Source organism: Ammospiza nelsoni, chromosome 7 (assembly GCF_027579445.1).
Source record: "Ammospiza nelsoni isolate bAmmNel1 chromosome 7, bAmmNel1.pri, whole genome shotgun sequence".
In the NCBI taxonomy this organism is placed as follows: Eukaryota; Metazoa; Chordata; class Aves; order Passeriformes; family Passerellidae; genus Ammospiza; species Ammospiza nelsoni.
In genome coordinates, this window is record NC_080639.1 from 20968206 (window position 1) to 20985615 (window position 17410).

The following is a 17410-nucleotide window of genomic DNA, read 5'->3' on the forward strand; positions in this document are numbered from 1 at the left end:
GTGGTCTGACGTGCAGGCTAGGTGTTCATGTTGAACTAAGGCTATGTCCAAGCACCTACAGAGCAGAAGCTGAGTGAAAAATACAGAAAATTACAGAAAAAATAGACATGAGCAAATAAACTCTCAAAATAAATAAATTATTTCATATTAAAAGTCTGAAATGGGGAAAAATTATTAAGGTTATGAGTCAGAATATATGGAGAAATTCTGCTTGCAGAGAATGAGGAAGAAGGGGAGGAAAGATAGGTTAGACCACTTTCCATGAATTTCACTGCTTCAAGTATTCAATGGAAGCATTTTAATCAACTACACAAGTAATAGGGACTGGAAATAGCAGCACAAAAATAGATGGAGGAGAAAGTGCCTATGAGATGCATATGCAAATAAATATTGGATTCAAATAGTCAGAAAAGCACTTAAATCTGTAAACACACTTTTCAAAGCTCTCCAGTGATTAAATCCCAGCTTTTCATAATGAATGGTGGAAACTTCGATTCTTGGGTATCTGACTTGAAACAGCTGGACTTGATCTCACAGGGGAAAATTACCTTAAGCTGCAAGTGCTCTACCTTTCTGAAAACTTTTGCCAGCATTTCTCAGATCTTTGCAATTTGCAACTAAATGTTAGCTTCGGCTTTTGAAAATAATTTCTGTACTGTTTGTTTTCTGAGCCCCTGGAAGACTTTGACAGCTGGAGAACACAACACAATTTCATAGAAGGTATTCTTCCCTGGTTAAATGAATTCCAAGGAGGGTTGTGCACCTGGCTGTGTGAAGCACTCAGTTTAGCATCTTGAATTAAGCAGTATGGCTGATGAAAGCAAATAAAAATAAATTCACCACTTAAGATCCAATCTACTTTTACAGAAATTTGTGGTATTTTTTCAGGAATGCTGCCACAATATCTGAGCCACTGGGAGAGATAATCCTGTACTAACTGTACTACCACTCCAATTATCAGAATAAAATGAACACATTTTCATCAACTACTAAACAATCACCTGCAACACACCAACAGTAACACAGATTTTTGGTCTAGTCTCTAGCTCTTTATCTAGCCAGCAAAGCAGTACTTGGGACACTAGAGGTAACAGATCCACACTGACTCATGAACATTACACTCCCCTCCCACAACTTAGTGGGCCCAAATCCAGGCCCTTGGGTGTCAGCTACTAATTCTTGGCAAATTGATTCCTTGTCTTGCACCAAGGATGAAAGGAAAACCTGGAGATGAAGGGAGATAAATAAAGAGAGGAATGGGTGGAAGAGTAAAGTCCTTATCTATATTGTCTGAGACCTGATAAAAGCGTTCTATGTTTGCTTCTGAAAGGATCCTGAGAGAAACAAAAAGAGCTGAAAAGGAGGATCATGTGGAAGGAGCAGGTATTCTTCCAGACAAGCAAGAAATTAGTGATAAACTCTGTTTGCAGAATGATGCATAGCAGCATGATGGGCACTATTATCACATCCAGTGGGAGCAGAAACTGTGCAGCTGAAATTAGTGCAACTGCAAGTTGCCTTCCCTTCTGCAGCACTACCCAGTGCCCAATATTCTGCTGCAACATGCTGAATCAAAGTCACTTTGTTAACACAGCACAATAGATGGGAGTCTCAGATATGACCAAGGACAGCACGATACAATACCAGCTTGTCTAAATAATTCAGAATAAATGTCTTTATCCCCATTATGTGTGTATTAGACAACAGTATTCTATATTGCAGTGTAACACCTGTATTGGGACACCTTTCAATACTGCATGCATTACCAAGAAAATATGTAATTACATTTATGTAATTATGTAGTTACATTAATTATCCCATTTAGTGCAAGTAACTCAACAGTGCTCCTACCAGCAATGCTTCAAAGTTTCTGCCCCTTTTTAAAATTTTTCCTTTAAAAAACCAAACATTTGCACCAAAACATAGTCATTTATTCTTCATTATATGTGGTAAAAGTGACTATGACCAGAGAATAAAGAGTCAGGAGTTCTAAATTGTGAATTTATCTGTTATATTAACTTATGTGATCTAAGAAATTCTCAAATTTCTTTACACAGTTCATTTTTTGTTAAAGATGTGCACAGAGTATTGGCACACCTTGTTGGCCACATAAAGATGAGTTATTAGCTTGATAAAACACTTCTTTAACTGATGCCACAAAAGTGAAAGGTAGAAAAAAATGTCACTGAGATTGACAGACAGATGAAGAGCAGTGGAGTGTGAGAGTACATGTATGTGCACATGTTGATCAGCCACAGGATGATAAATCAGACACTTTCATCAGTGGTCAAGATTCATCTCTAGGATTAAGACCTTGATTGAAATCTGACAGGACTTCATATCCCAGGCTGTCCTCGTTACTTTTAAGGCCAGTGCTACACAACAGACCTTACACACAGATGTTTCTGCATGAGACTTCAAATGAACTAAACAGCTTTCTACCTGAGAAGTATATGGAATCATACACAAAACAGTCATCAAATTGAGGAAACTTTAGTTTGCAGCACTCCATGTACTGGAGTCCTCAGGCTGCAGTGCAGCTAAATATTTAATTATAGCAAATCCAGTACATTAAGGGCTACACTGCCAAGTTTTTCATCTGAGTTTCAGCTTGGCCAGCTGCTGTGTCTATATCACTGTTCTGCTTCTTGGTTTTTGCTGAGTGGGAGAACAAGCTTGTTTCCCTTTCCAGATCCTGCTGTCTCTTACATTTTCAGCCCTCCAGAGTATCAGTGCATGGCAAATACAAGAGAAGTAGCAGAAACCCACTGTGAACAGAGAACAGTCAGATGAACCAGTCACCCACACAGAAGCAATGAAGCAGGGAAAGGACTGGAAGAGAGAGAGAAATGATCTTTCAACAGCATCTCAGACTGATTAATCAGATTGTTTGGTTGGTGATGCTCATTACCCTCCTTCTTTTAGAGAGCTGATGAAAGATCTCTGCAAAATGCAGAGACAGAAAGAATATAACCTATTGAGTCAGTATTCAGAGCAATGTTAAATCCACACACTTCAGTTTTATCAGTGAGGTCAGCTCCACACAGCATTCTGCTCACCCACAGCAGCCCCACATCAGGGATCTCCTGACAGGGTACCAATACATGCCCAGCTGCTGTGGGCTGGGTGGCTCCTGTCCTAATGCCAGTCAGGAACAATATGTCTTTGCAGAAATTACAGCCCTGCCACTGAGACTGTGTTATTTTAAGTCCTGTGTGCAGATCAATAGGATTTCCAATTACTTAACTAAAATGATGGAGCAGGCAGGAAATTATTCATGTTTGATGTACTGTAGAAGAGACCTGACCTAGCTGTCACTGTCCTGGTTTCAGCTGTGCTTTTCACTCAATTCCTTCTCATCAGCAGTTACTGCCCATTAGCTGATTTTGCAGCCACTGGTATGAATAGCAGCATTTACACTCTTGAGGATAGAAAAAAAAAAGATACAAGGTCATAGGCACTTTCACAGTCCAAACTCAAACCTCAGGAGAGTCCTTCACAGACATCAGGTTATGGAGAGAACTCAAGTTTCCTAGCAGAATGTAATTATACACAGCAAGATGTTGTATCAGTAATGTGTTATGACAAAATGCTTGTGTAAAGGCCCATGATAATAACTCACAGGTACTGAAGAACTGTGTTATGCTAAGAATGACTCTTCCAAATCTGAAAATCTTCAGGCACCTATAAAACTTTTATATGAGCAACAGAGAACACATATCAAGATCCATTTTCCTGGAGTGCATGTTATTCTCCAAAGAGGAAAAGCATTTGTTGTAAATTATATCGTTTCCAATCTTTGCAAAACAGAGTATCAGATTATAAAAAAGCCATCCTCCTGCCCCTTTCTGTTGAGTAAAACTAAAAACTAAGTGCAGTTGTGCTAAACTATATGCAACATCAGTGTCTGTGAAATCATCTCTAAACAGTTTTCAGTTTAATCCAATTTTCTTAATAATTATTTATTCTTCCAGAGATATTATGGGTCAAGCTCTGCCATTGTGCAGCCCCAATGAAAGCTATGGAATGTGCTCATTTACATGGGCCTGGGTTTCTCCCAGGGTGCTCAGCCACCATGAGCCCCTCCCAGCTGAACACAAATGAGATTCCAGCCCCATCAGGGCTGTTGATCATGGAGTTCAAAAGTCATTGACTGTTTCAAGCTGCTAAGTTAACTTACTCTCCTGCTTTTGCACAGCTATGATTTTTACATCCCACATCTGTCAGAAGCTTGCAGTAGCATTGTTCTGCTTTTGTATTGACTCTGTAGCACCACAAAATACGTGTCAGTAACAGCAACAGCAAACCCTGGTGCTAAAGATATCTCTAAGAGAAAAGGGGCTGAGAATAGGCAGAATGTCTGCACAAGTTCAAACTACCTACCTGAGCTGATTTAAAAGTGGCTAAGATGTCTGGCCACAAGAAAAACAACCATGCTGCTTCCCTTACCCTGACACATTTATGGCGGAATAATTCTGAGCAAGAGAAGTGCCGCTGCACAGGTGTCTGTCCTGTTTCCAATTGGTGCACAGGTTTTAGACAGGACATTTTTCTTAATTAAAAAAGAAGTAAGAACACTAACTGAATAGGCTATCCTTGACAACAGAAAGCATTATTATAGCCACAGAGTACAGTCTGTAGAAACTAAAAATAAGAATGGGTTTGGAAGTCTGATGAAATCTTTTTTCATATAATTTTTTCCTGCTATGATCACATGAAAATTTTTAAAACGGCAACTCTGAGCAAATGCCACATTTTGTTATTTACATTGCAAGCCCATAATGGTGACTGACACCTCTAACCTTTCCATTTCTTATAGCTTCCCTGTAAATAGCTGGATTAGTATTAACCTGTACTCCAAAGATTTCACCCTTGCTTCTTGTAAAACTCCAGAGGCCTGAGTTCACAAATGCAGTAAAAAATTGGAGGAAATAAAATAACTAGGCATTAGAAAGGATAACATCTGATAATGTTCAGTCAGAAGCAGATGGGATGACAACACTATACTAACTTTAACACTGCTAAAGATCTGAGACAAGAGTTCTGAGTAAATTTATAGAGACTTAGTTAATTAAACCTTCTTTTTTATCCACAAATTGAAGTCTATGAGTTCTTTGAATATACTATTGTTAGTTTGCCAAAACCTTGTTATCAAATGCTCTTGATAAACGGATTGATTATAAGTTGCCTGCTGAAACTACAAACAGACTGAAATGTAAGCACATCAGATAATTTTTGCTAGTTCTACAGCATCCAATCAATGACAGTATGAATAGCATCAGGAATCAAGTATCAAAATCATAATTTATTCTTTCAGTATCTGCTACCCACAAGCAACATGTGAATATGACTGTGCTCTGGTTTAGACAATATTCTGAGCAAAATGAGCTTGAGACAGTGTCAGAAGAGATCATCTTAACAGAAAAGTTATTTTATTATCCTAGCTAGGCTAGAAAGGTTTACAATCCAACAAGAGTAACTAAAACCATTGCTAAGCAATTGTGTTCATTCAGAGTGCAGGCAAGGTGTGGGCAGCTGGGACTCATCTAGCTACCTGAATTCTCACTATGTGAAGAACCTGACCAGGACTCTGCTTTAATCACTGTCTATGCATTGCTCTGGCACTGTAGGATGCTTTGAAGGGTAGGTTGGAGCTTTCTGTTCCACCAGCACGTTCAGAGGAGTGAGGCAGAGAGACTCTGCTGGGGTCCACATGCTGTCCTCCCACACAGCGCACGTACTCCAAGGGCCAGTCAGGAGACAGCGTGCCAGAAAAGAAAACCAGCATGAAAGGCAACAATTCAGCTTCACCGCTTGTTAAGCGCTGTACAAACCCAGCCAATATCAGCTACAGAACAAAACGAGGAAAAAGAGAGGGTCAGAAAATCTTTGTAGCAGCTGCTTCTTATGGGGGTTCTGCACTGCCCTGTTTGCTCAGAGAGAAGCAGATTCCAGGATAAATGAAGGGACAGAGAGCAGTGCAAACTGGCAGTCCTGTCTCACTGTCTGGAACACAGAGTGTGTGTGCACTAAGGACAGGGCTATGCCCCACAGTGGCGCTCAGCCAGCGGTGGCACTCAGGAGGAGCTGCTCTGCCAGTCATGCAGAGAGGACTGCAGCTCTGGCAATGAGCAACTGGGGTTCATTAGAGATCACCACGCTGAACAGAAGTTAACTGTAACTCATGAAGAATCACACCAGGCCTGTCTGCTTCATGCAGATACTCACTGCCATGTAAAGGCAATTAGATATCAGCCATGAGCCAGACTGTGTGTACTGTCATGAACAAGCTTCAAAAATGAAAGAATAGCAAGGAACAAAGTTTTTTTCTGAGGATTGGCTGACCCATACTTATAAAAGGTACATTGGCACCAAAATCTCATTTAGAAGCCACACACTGCAGTTGATGAGGAGACACACCTGAAACAGCTTTGAATTTTAACAGTGAGAATTACTGGTTTCCATTTTTTTCCCCCAGAATATTTCCAAACAGACTCACAAAAAAAAAAAAGATCCAGCTAAGATGTACCTACTGGCATGAAACAAGACTATACCAACTAATCAAAGTAGTTGACTGTCCATCTTCACAGCTTTTAATGTGATACAGCTCTGGACACTGACAGTGTACAAAGAGATCAAGAACAGAAGGGCATAGTAAGGACTACCTGGATTATACCAAATTTGCCTAGATGAGAACTTGTAGGACAGCATATGCAGAACATGACCTCTGCTCTTTATAATCTGCTTCAATCAGGCTTTCATTTTATCTGCACGTTAAGGCACTATTTTGTATTTCTCAGTGCATGTGTGTAATACGAGCATGCTGAGAACTCACAGGTCAGCCCATGAATGCCAATGCTGTTTGCTTGTGTCCTTGTCTTTTGACAGCAGTACTTGTCAGCAACACTTTCCTGAAACACAGATTCTTACCTCCCAGACAATATAACTCATTATAAATGTAATCAAAAGAAGTTAAAAACTCCAGAAAATCACATGCTAGTAACTAGTCAGAGCAATTTGAAAGAGTCTCAATTTAACTGGTTTGGTGCCTTAACCTGGTAAATAAATATAAGTAACTGCTTTACCCAGCCTGATTAGATTAGCCAAGGGCTTGTATAATTTATATTAACTTTTGGTTGATATTGCTTTCATTCTCCCTACAATCCTGGTTCACCTGAGAAGGCACCATGTTCCTCCTGACTCATGGAGAGTTGTGTTCTATGTTGTAATTTGCTAGAACAGTGATTATGTGCAAGTGGGAGAATTTCACAAGCAAAATATCTTGTCAGTGAAAATAGCAGCTTTACTCCTACATTCACTTAGCAGCAGGAGGCAGAAAGTATCCTGGGGTTCTTGAATTATTGCTGAAATGAACTCCAGATGCCTGCAGAAAGACTGCTAAATATATACCTAATTGCCAGTTTCTTTTGTCTTAGCCCTGCTGTTAAACACCCTTCAAACAACAGCATTTGATACGTTCTGAATTCTCCATGAGCCCCTCTATGCACAAAGAAGTGCCCTTGTGCCAAGGGGCAGCACAGCAGGGCCTGGGCAGTGACGTCCCTGCCAGCCTGTCTGGGGCATTCACCTTCCTGCATGGGGGAAGTTTTCTTACAAATTACAGCCGTGCTTTTACATTACATGCACACTGATTTTATACCTCTCAGCCTTTATGCTAGCAAAATTTGCATATTTATGTAATATTAATCAGGCACCAAATTTTGCTATTTTGAATTTTCAGCAACGGAGAGCAAAGCTATACTTCCTGGCCTGCTGCCACTCCAGTGAGTCATCTTTGCTGACATGCAAACTAATAGAGCTCAAGATTTAGAACTGCTGTTACATAGAGGAAAAGGATTTGGGAGACACAAGCTCATGTATGCCATGGCTCATTCCTGCCAACTCTGACTCCCACATGCATTGCCTACAGTACAGCTAGAACAATGAATCTGCCTCTGGCTTTATCTAAGGGTAGCCATCAGGAAGAGATGCACAGAATATTCTGAGCTGGAAGGGACCCACAAGGATCATCGAGTCCAACTCTTAAGTTTATGGCCCATACAGGGATTGACAAACATCAAGGCTTTGGTCTGGAAATAAAAGGGTCTTAAAAAATCAAATATTTTTTTTACACCACACTAAACTATTTGCATATTCAGATAAATGAATGTATTTTTCATTGATTCAGGGATACACTGGTTTGGGCTTGCACAGACTTAGTTTTCTTCATGGTAGGTAGCATAGGGCTATATCCTGGATTTGTGCAGGAAACAGTGTTGGTAATTTCAGGATGTTTCTGTTATTGCTGAGCAGTGCTCTCACAGAGCAAAAGCATTTTCTGCTCCTCACACAGCCCTCTGTGAGGAGAATGGGGTGCACAAGGAGTTGGAAGGGGACACAGCTGGGACAGCTGCCCCCAGGGATACTCCACACCATGTGGTGTCGTGCTCAGCATACAAATCTGGGGGAAGAAGGGGGAAGGGATCATGTTTAGAGTGTCAGTGTTTGCATTTCACAGGTCACCATTACAAATAGAGCCCTGCTGTCCTGGAGATGGCTGAACACCTGCCAGCCCACAGGAAGTGGTGGATGAACGCCTTGTTCAGCTTTGCTTGTGTGCACAGCCCTTGCCTTAACCTATTGAACTGGTTTTATCTCAGCTCATGAGTTCTCTCCCTTCTACCCTCCTGATTCTCTCCCCCATCTCACTGGTGGGAAGGGAGTGAGCAGCTTCCTGGGGCTTTGTTGGCAGCTGGGGTTAAGCATGACAAGGCAGAGGGATCACCAGGGTCCCCGCTCTGGTTGTGACAGGGAGCACACTGCACACTGCCAGCTGCTGCACTCCTGTCAATGGACAAGCCCTGGCTCACTCTTCTTTACACTCTCCCTTCATGAATTTCTATATTGATAATACCCATTTTGAGCTTTCTCTTTTCTGTGCTAAACCATCCTGCCTGTCTCACCCTCTCTTCCTGTGAGAGGTGCCCCAGTCCCCAGATCAGTCTCAGTGACTGCTGCTGGGCTGTCTCCAGTAGCTTTGTGCCTCTCTGCTGCTGGGAGGCCAGAGCTGGACAGTGCTCTGCATGTGGCCTCAGCAGGGCTGGCAGAAAGGCAGGGTCCCCTGTCTGAGCCCACTGCCCACCCCCTCCTAAGGCAGCCCAGGGCTCCAGCAGCCTTTGTTACCACGAGGGCACAGAACTGGCTCATGTTCACCCCAGTGCCCACCGGAACCCCCAGTTCCTGTGGTGCAAGGCTGCTTTCCTGGTGATCAGCCCCCAGAAAATACTGCTGCAGGGCTCTGCACAGCTTTTGCTGAACTTCTGAGGCTCCTGTTTGCTGTATCTCCAGCCTGTTGAGGCTCCTTCCCTTTGGATGGCAGCACAACCCTGTGGTGTATCAGCCATTCCTCACAGGTGGAACATGCAAACTTGCTGAGGGTGCACTCTGCCCACTAATCCAGTAATTATGTAATTACAAGCCAGTAATTTCATCATAGAAGGTTATCAGGTTGGCCAAGTATGATTTCCCCTTTGCAAACCCATCCAGTCCTCACCTGACTGAGCCCTCCCTTAAGCACAGTCATATACTGCAGTCTCCAGCAGCAGAAATTCACTGGTGAAATTGGGTCCCCCCTCCATTTCTCAATATAAAATGGAAAGTAGAGGTCAGGTGAAATCCTATGAGCAGGAATGCCACCATTTTTCCTATATGACATCATGGAAGTAGAAAAACCAGCTTATTTCATTTACAGAAATTCAGTGAATGGCCCAGTTGGCTTCAAGGAAGGACTGAGGAAGGGAAGCAAAACTGTTTAAGAAAGAAAAAAATGCTCCTCAAAGAAAATAGCAAATGTTTCTAAACATGCAGTTTGTGTGTCTATCCATTTTAATGTTTGTCATGTTTGTTCACCAACTCACAACACAGTAGGGACCAGGAATTATGACAATATCTTTGGAGCCATCAAACACTAAATGAGACTTCTACATTGTAGGGTTAAGCAGAGCTGATGACACAGCTCCCTAAGGGCATCTTGCTCTTACCCTGTTTGCATTAACAAAACCTCAAAGAGGTATCATTAGTGAGGTTTGGAAAGGAAATTGGAGCAGGGAGGTTGACATTGGCATCTGTAAATCCTCTGCATATAAGGAGCTCGGTGGTAATCTAAACAAACTCTACAAAGGGTACAATCTCTGCCATTCTTGCTGCTTCCCAAAAACAAAACTGTCATTTTTAATTTTCTGATGCAATGAACGACCTCTCTTACTTGCCTAGAAATACAGGTATCTGTGCTAGTTCTGTTTATAAAAAAGAAAAGATTGAGGAAAGAGCCAAGGCCAACACCTTCTCTCAGCCCTCCTCATATATAGTGCACAGGATGCAGAAAAACTTTAATGCATTTTTACAATGAAGTACCTCCATGTGTTTTCTAATTAGCCATCTGCCCCCTGGATCAGAAGATCCCAGCTACAGAACCAAACATCTGTGCTCAGCCTGTGTGCATGCATGTCTGTGTATCCACCAGAGTGTGAGCACATGCAAGCAGTTGACTGTCTGGGAAGATGTGAGACTGCAGTAAGAGCTGTGTAATTTCACACAAACCTAGACAGAAGTGTTACACAGCTGCCCCAAGAACCCCAATTCAAAGGAGAGGCGGAAAAGGAGAGTCTGCAGTATCTCAATCTGCATGACAACAACATCCTTATAGCAGGTCAGATTTTACTTATTACACTGTGTTTTCTTTAGGCTGAAAGAATGCTAGAATATTGCTAGAATATTCTCAGTGCATGAAGCATGCACTGAGAATATTCTAGCTTCAAGCTTAGCTGCTGGTCGGGTTTTTTGGTGACTAATATTTTCATTTTCCTCTCCTTTCTTGCCAATACAGCCAGCCACCTGCTAGTCTGAAGCTATGCTGTCTCCAGCCCACTTCCAGCAGAAAAGCAGCAGAAGGCCCAGATGTTTCTCATCTAGTTTCTCATCTAGTTTACACAGTAAACACAATGGCACTCTAGCAAACAGGCTGTTCCAGCACCTGGTTATGTCTGAAACTCTTCCCTGGTGCTTTGGGAAACAGAGTAACAGTAATGAATCGTTTTCAATTATAACATAGTTATTTACAAGCTTGTTTGGTGCCTAGAGCTTGAGGAAAACAATGTCCTTACTCACCATAAGGGATATATGCCAAGCCTACTGACAATGAAGACAACGGCAAATGTAAGGAACAGAAGGTCACTCAGTTTTTGACACTTGCAATAGTTTGCCATTTTGGCAGCCTGCAAAAGAAAAAGATGTGTTTTTACTTCCATGAGGACAACTCAATTCTCTTGTACTGTGTATAAGTTGTAAGAAAAAGAAGAAATCAAATTTTTATGATATCGCTAACATTTTCACTGGGCCACCTGACAGTGATCTTGGAACTCCTCTCCACCAAGCAGCTGGAAATATCTTCTTCGGAATAAAAACCAAATCAGACTACATAAAACTAGAGTATGTATTTAATTTATTTCCCACTCAATTTCATTTTTGAGATTGTACAATTTCAGATTTGCAAAACTCTTCTAAACCTTTTATGGAACTCCAGTATGTTTACGGTATCTTTGTCCCCAACTTCTTTATCTGCTTATCTTCCACCTTTCCAGTATGCTCCACTGGCATTTTCAGCATCCATCTACCTTCCATGTACCCCATGCTCTCTGACCTTCTAGTAGCTGCTATATATAAACCTTGTCTCAATTCCTCCAGTACACCCCATGTACTGCATTTTTCTGAAGCATCTCTTCTTCCTTTTCTGCCTAAACAGAGTAGTTTCCACCTCAAATATTATACCCCTCCCCTTCAGGTATTTTTTCAAGGTTCTCTTTTCAGCTTCTGCTTTCTGACTTGTTGTCTTATGCTTATATTTACATGCTTTTCTCACTTGTCTTCATGCAATCTTCTGACTCTTTCCCAGTGAAGGACTCACTAATTCATTACTCCTCTCTGAAACTGTTCATTAAAACACTGATCTTCCCAGAAGTTTCTTTACCCTTTTCTTCCCTAAGAAAATGGTATATAGGGAAGGAAGCTTGTTTTAACATGTCCGTGCTGCTTCCACAGTGTTAATGCGTGCAAGCAGTTAATTATTACTTTAAAACAACATCTACCTTGAGACAGGGCCAGTCTTTCTTCATGTTTTCTGTCAAAGGTATCCAGAGAGTCCATTTAAGTCACTGGGAACTCTTTTGTGACCACTTAAGCCACTGGGAACCCTTTCAAAGCTCCTTTCTGAGGGGACCTGCATCCAGCTCCCAGTACCCCACAAGACACTTATGCAGGCTTTCCAGAGTACTAAGAGGGAGCAAAATTACTACAACCAGGCATACAGAATACACTTCTGAATGCAGAATTCAAACCAGAGAAAGAGATAATCTGGATGCCAAAACCAAACCTGCACTTTTGGATGTTACCCAATTTCTGCAATGTTCAACTGAAAACCTGAACATGAAGATTATTCCTCACTAAAGAAACCCAGTTAAGAAGCTCCCAGAATATAAGGAAAGCCATCACTGCTGTGAAGAAAACATAACCCTTCTGAATCAGTCCTATTTTCTAGAGGTTTGAAGCAGTTTGAAGGAAAAGAGAACACTTTGGTGCCAACATACAAAGCAGAAGCATTACTAACTTCCTTGCTTTTCAGATGATGGAAAATTCAGTCCAGGAATTCTGGATGTATTTCCATGGTGGCAGTCTAAAAAACTGGTTTCTTAGTGCATGAGGCTGATATTACTATAGCAACTTGTAGTAGTATCATGCCATTTCTCAAAAACAGTACAGCTACTGGGACATTGGTTCTCAAATAACAAATTACAATAATTCTACACATTATAGTGATAAGGAAAGACTAGAAAAAGGGGGAATGAATATGTTGTTGTTGGATGGAACTTGGCCACCCAGGACAATAGAACACAATTTTCTGAATTTAAAACCATGACTACAACTGAGGAACACAGCATTACAAATTCTTGAAAATCCTACTATGGCTCTTCCATACTTCCAGATACCTTAAGACTAGTGGGAAAAATATCACCTCCAGTATTCCCACCAATGCACACTAAATTTTGAAATGAGAATAATGAAAAATGGTGCTTTCCAGTGGATGTGTTTCATTACGACATAGATGGAAAGAGTCTAGTGGCCTCCAGAAACAGCTTTTCATTTTTACAAATATGTAATAGGTAACACAAGTCAGGTGCACAACTGACGCATCAAGGCAAGCCATTTAACCAACTTCTTTTGCAGTTTGATAGTTTTCCTCCTCTGCACTGACTTTCCCCTCAGTAATGTCAGCACTGTGCAAGAGTCCATATCCTCTCATATGGCACCAGTGCTGTGACCCGCTGCCCTAGCAGCATTTCCAGCCAAACCAGACTGAAAGAACTGACTAGAAAGACCACTCAAGTATGTGCCTCATGAGGAAGCATATCTGACCAATGTTTGCAACTAGTGAGAACACCAGCAATTCCTCTTTCTCTCAGTTAATGAACAGAGGGTAAAGTTTTAGCTAGCCTAGTACAGCTGCTCTCTAGTGTTTTTATAGTTCCACAGACACTGGTGTATCTAGAATAAACACCTTTAAGTAGCTCTTTCTGGTGGTGAGAAAAGAGGAATGAAGAAAGTTTAGGTGAAGTCACAGCTAGCTATACACATTGCTAAAACAGAAAAATAAACTTGCAAAGATGTGATTATTTTTATCCCAAAAAAAATCCATATTCTCTTTTGGTCTCTATCTCAGGCAATCATGTGCTTTCTAGACCAAAAAAGTTTAAAAAATAAAGCCATATTTACAGCACTGCTGAATCAGAATGGCAGGATCTTGATTTTGCAATAGGTGACTCACGCAGTAAGCCTATGTTCTTGCATAACAGGTATCCTTGCAGGTACTTGAATAAAAAATAATTTCAGACAAAATAGTTATTAACTTTGGAGGAGAGTTCAGAGACAGCCAAATTCCAGCATGACCCAGAGCTCTCTAGCAACTGGTGCAGATAAAGGATGATAACATCTCTAAGCTGCCACTATGGAAGTTACAGACTATCTTGCCTTAAAAGAATTTCAATCATCCCTTCTTTTCCAAATACAGCTGCTGGTACTGGGATCCAGAGGCATGGGAACCTGCAAAGCCAGAGGTCAGCTCCCTGGCCATGCCCAAATAAGCCACTAAATTGTCCAACACTCTCTGCCCAGCAAAGCAGAGCAGAAACACACTGTGACACCTTGATCCTTTCAGAGACAGCGTCACTGCTCCACACACCATGTCACAGGGGTTAAGAACCAGGTGAGACACTTTCACTGTTTTCCAGATTTTGCAACTTCAGCTTTTGATTTTCCCATGCTGTATTTAGAATCTGCATGTAACCCTCCCTGGCATGCAATGCATTACCAGTCTCTGCTCTGTACAAGCAACATATCAAAGGAGAAACCAGTCTGAAATCAGAAATATGCGCTGCTACAAGTGCAAGATATTTAGGCAAGGAAATAGACTATATTAATCACCATTACCATCTTGAACTGGCTTAGGAAATACTTGTTCTGCATGGCAAAAAGGTTCTGCCTAGTGACAGGATGACACAGGAATGATCTCACCTCTAGGACAATATCAGCTGCATCATGGAGACACAAGATCAAGGTTCCCACTCGTGTCAGATTGGTCACGTATGAGAAGGTAATCAGGGTGACTGTTACAATGTGATGTGTAAACATGATTCCAAAGTCCTAGAGAAGCAGAAGCAAGGAAAAGACATAGAAAACAAAAAATACAATGAAGCAAACACTGACATTCTGTAGTCATATACAAAATTGGATGGTTGTTTCTTAAATTCAGCATTATATTTAAGTTATAAAAATATCTACTATATAAGTGTATTATACACCCTGCTCTATATTTCATTTAGATTGAATAAAATAATCATTGTATGTTAACCAAATGCAAAAAAATTATTGAAAGGTAGGTAATGACCACACTTCTCAGTTCATAGTAATTTAACCTAATAAAGTAAACATTTGCAGTTGAAGCTGCTTTGAAAAGGCATATGTACATGCAAATCAAACTCCACTGTAGTATCTATGCATCAACACATGATTATAACAATATGCATAACCAAGTGCCAAATAATTCCCCATTCAGAAGAGAGCAAATAGCTACAATGGAAAGTACTAGTACACTAGGACAGCAGGCACCTGCCAAGAACAACTGGGAGAATCCCAGATCCAGGCTTTTATTTGTTTGTTTTTAATCAAGGTGCTTTGTCTTCACACTGTAACAGGATCAGGAAAGTCTTCAAGTGAGCTGGAGCATCTCCTCCTAATTGGTTCCAATCCACTGTCTCCCAAATGATGCAGGCTAGCTGGTCTCCACACCAGTAACTCTCAGTTATTTGGCCACAAAGTAACTGTTACTATTGAAAAATCTGGGAGTGGAGGTGCTCCTAGAAGTAACGTCACAGATACTCGCCATGAGGCAGATAAAGCAGAGGCCTGCCTGCCTGGCCTAGGTTCCCAGTCTGATTAATGAGAGAACAGGACCTAATGAGACTCTTCTCAGCAAGGCACTGAGTCAGTCAAAAATAATCTTCTTGGCATTTGCTGAACGACCTGCACAGTTTTGAGGAAGTGATATTAAAACCCTTAAGATTGCAGGCAACATTTAACTGGGAAGTTTCTCTATGCACCAGATGTAAAATCTGTTACACAGCTGCCAACAGATCCAGTGGCTCTCAGCCGAGCTGTCAGAAAGGAGAGAGATCCAGACAGTCAAAAGGAGCAGCTCCTTCAGGCAGCCTGCTCACCAAGTGTATTGGGAGGTGGAATTTGGCTTTCTGGTGGCTTTTGTTGGCCAGTCCTGCTGAGCTGTGGTAGTCTTCAGCTAAGTGGCCCACAACAGAGAAAACCAAAACTGTGCCTTCAGAGGGGCAGCACCTGGTTTGCAAAGGAGCTGGAGGTACCTGTGTCGGGCAGGAGGGCTCTATGGAAAGTGCCACGAGCTCCAGTTAACACAGGGGCAGCTCTGGAAAAGCAGCAGCTCCAGCCCCTGACTGCACTGTCTGCTCAGTCCTGAGAAGCATTTCCTGCACAGTGTGCCCACAGCTCTCTTTGGGAAGGCAGCAGGCACACTGGTTTTAGGGATGTGCTGTGCCACTGCCTCCCAGTGCCAGCACCTGCCTTCCCTGCAGTGCACACCTGCAGTCCATGGAAAAGCCTGCACCTTGGGCAGTCTCACTAAATGAGGAGGGACAGGACCTGCTCCCAGCCCATCATTATGTTTAATGCTATCAGGTGCTACAAGATCCTATTTCCTACTCCTCAGTAGGCACCACCAGTACCTCTAACACAGACAGAAGAAAGATACAATTAAAGGCTGTCTCCCTTTCTGAGTGTCCTGAGGGAAAACAAGGGTTTGGCATCTCAGTCATTTCAGGAACTATGAAACACACATACAAAGACCATTTCACCACTTCACAATAATAAAACCAGCAAAGTACCTACCTTATTCCATGGGATTACAAGTAAGCTACTATTATTGCCCTGTGGCCATACTGCAGTCTAGCTCTTTACCTCCTTCACCTGCAGGCACTATGGCACTGTTCTTAATTTCCCTTCCAAATGCAATTATGTTAGCACATAGGAAGTCTTAATGGGGCAAAAAGTCAAGTAGAAAATCTCCCTTGTTTTCACAGCTGACACATTCATGTTCTACAAATACTAGATTTCTAGTCCCTCTTGGATATTCTTCAAGGCATTCCCGACAATATGGATTATTCCTAAGAAATCCTAATGTTCTTGGGCAGCAGTCTTCTGCATTTCTGCATGACTCTTCTTAAAGAAATGCTGTCTGGGGAACTCCTGTAATAATGTTTCTTAAAAAAGACAGTTACTTGACTCTGCCACCTCTGAAAAAGAGGTGCTGGACTGATCTACAAAAAACTGTTGGAAAAAAAAGTAGTAATTATATAAATAAGACTGCTTTATTATTGGGATTGTTTCTTTCATCTTTGTGACACTTTTTAAAGTCATTAATTAATACTATGCTCTGAAGATGCTACCTGTTAGATTTTAATTATACACAAGGGTATTGAACACATAGATACCAAGTGGTACCTGTGTTCCCAGCTTACTCCAGCATTTTCACCCACATATAGTAGCAGTTGTACAGGAATGGGCTTCTTAATTTTTGTGGCTTTTAAATTTTTTTTTTATTAATGTATTTAAAATCACATGATGTGTTTATTTACAGAAGATTCATAGCCTCCAGTTGTAACTGCTGGAAGATGTCATGTGCCTAGGTCAAGAAAATCTCTGGCTAAGAATAGGAGAAAGAACCTATTCTAGACACCATCAGTGGGAAGAACACAGGGCAGACAGCAGAGAAACCCCA

General features: G+C 41.5%; 1 protein-coding gene across 2 annotated transcripts in view; it reads right to left on the reverse strand.

Annotated features, from left to right (window-relative positions):
• The window catches only part of CERS6 (ceramide synthase 6), a 97329-nt gene that overhangs the window by 11875 nt on the left and 68044 nt on the right, over positions 1-17410 (reverse strand). For both annotated transcript variants that reach the window (XM_059475851.1, XM_059475850.1), the window contains exons 7-8: positions 14623-14751; positions 11167-11273 (exon numbers count right to left, since the gene is read on the reverse strand). In XM_059475851.1, coding sequence (XP_059331834.1) covers positions 11167-11273; positions 14623-14751 — 236 coding nt within the window. The remainder of the gene's footprint in view (positions 1-11166; positions 11274-14622; positions 14752-17410) is intronic.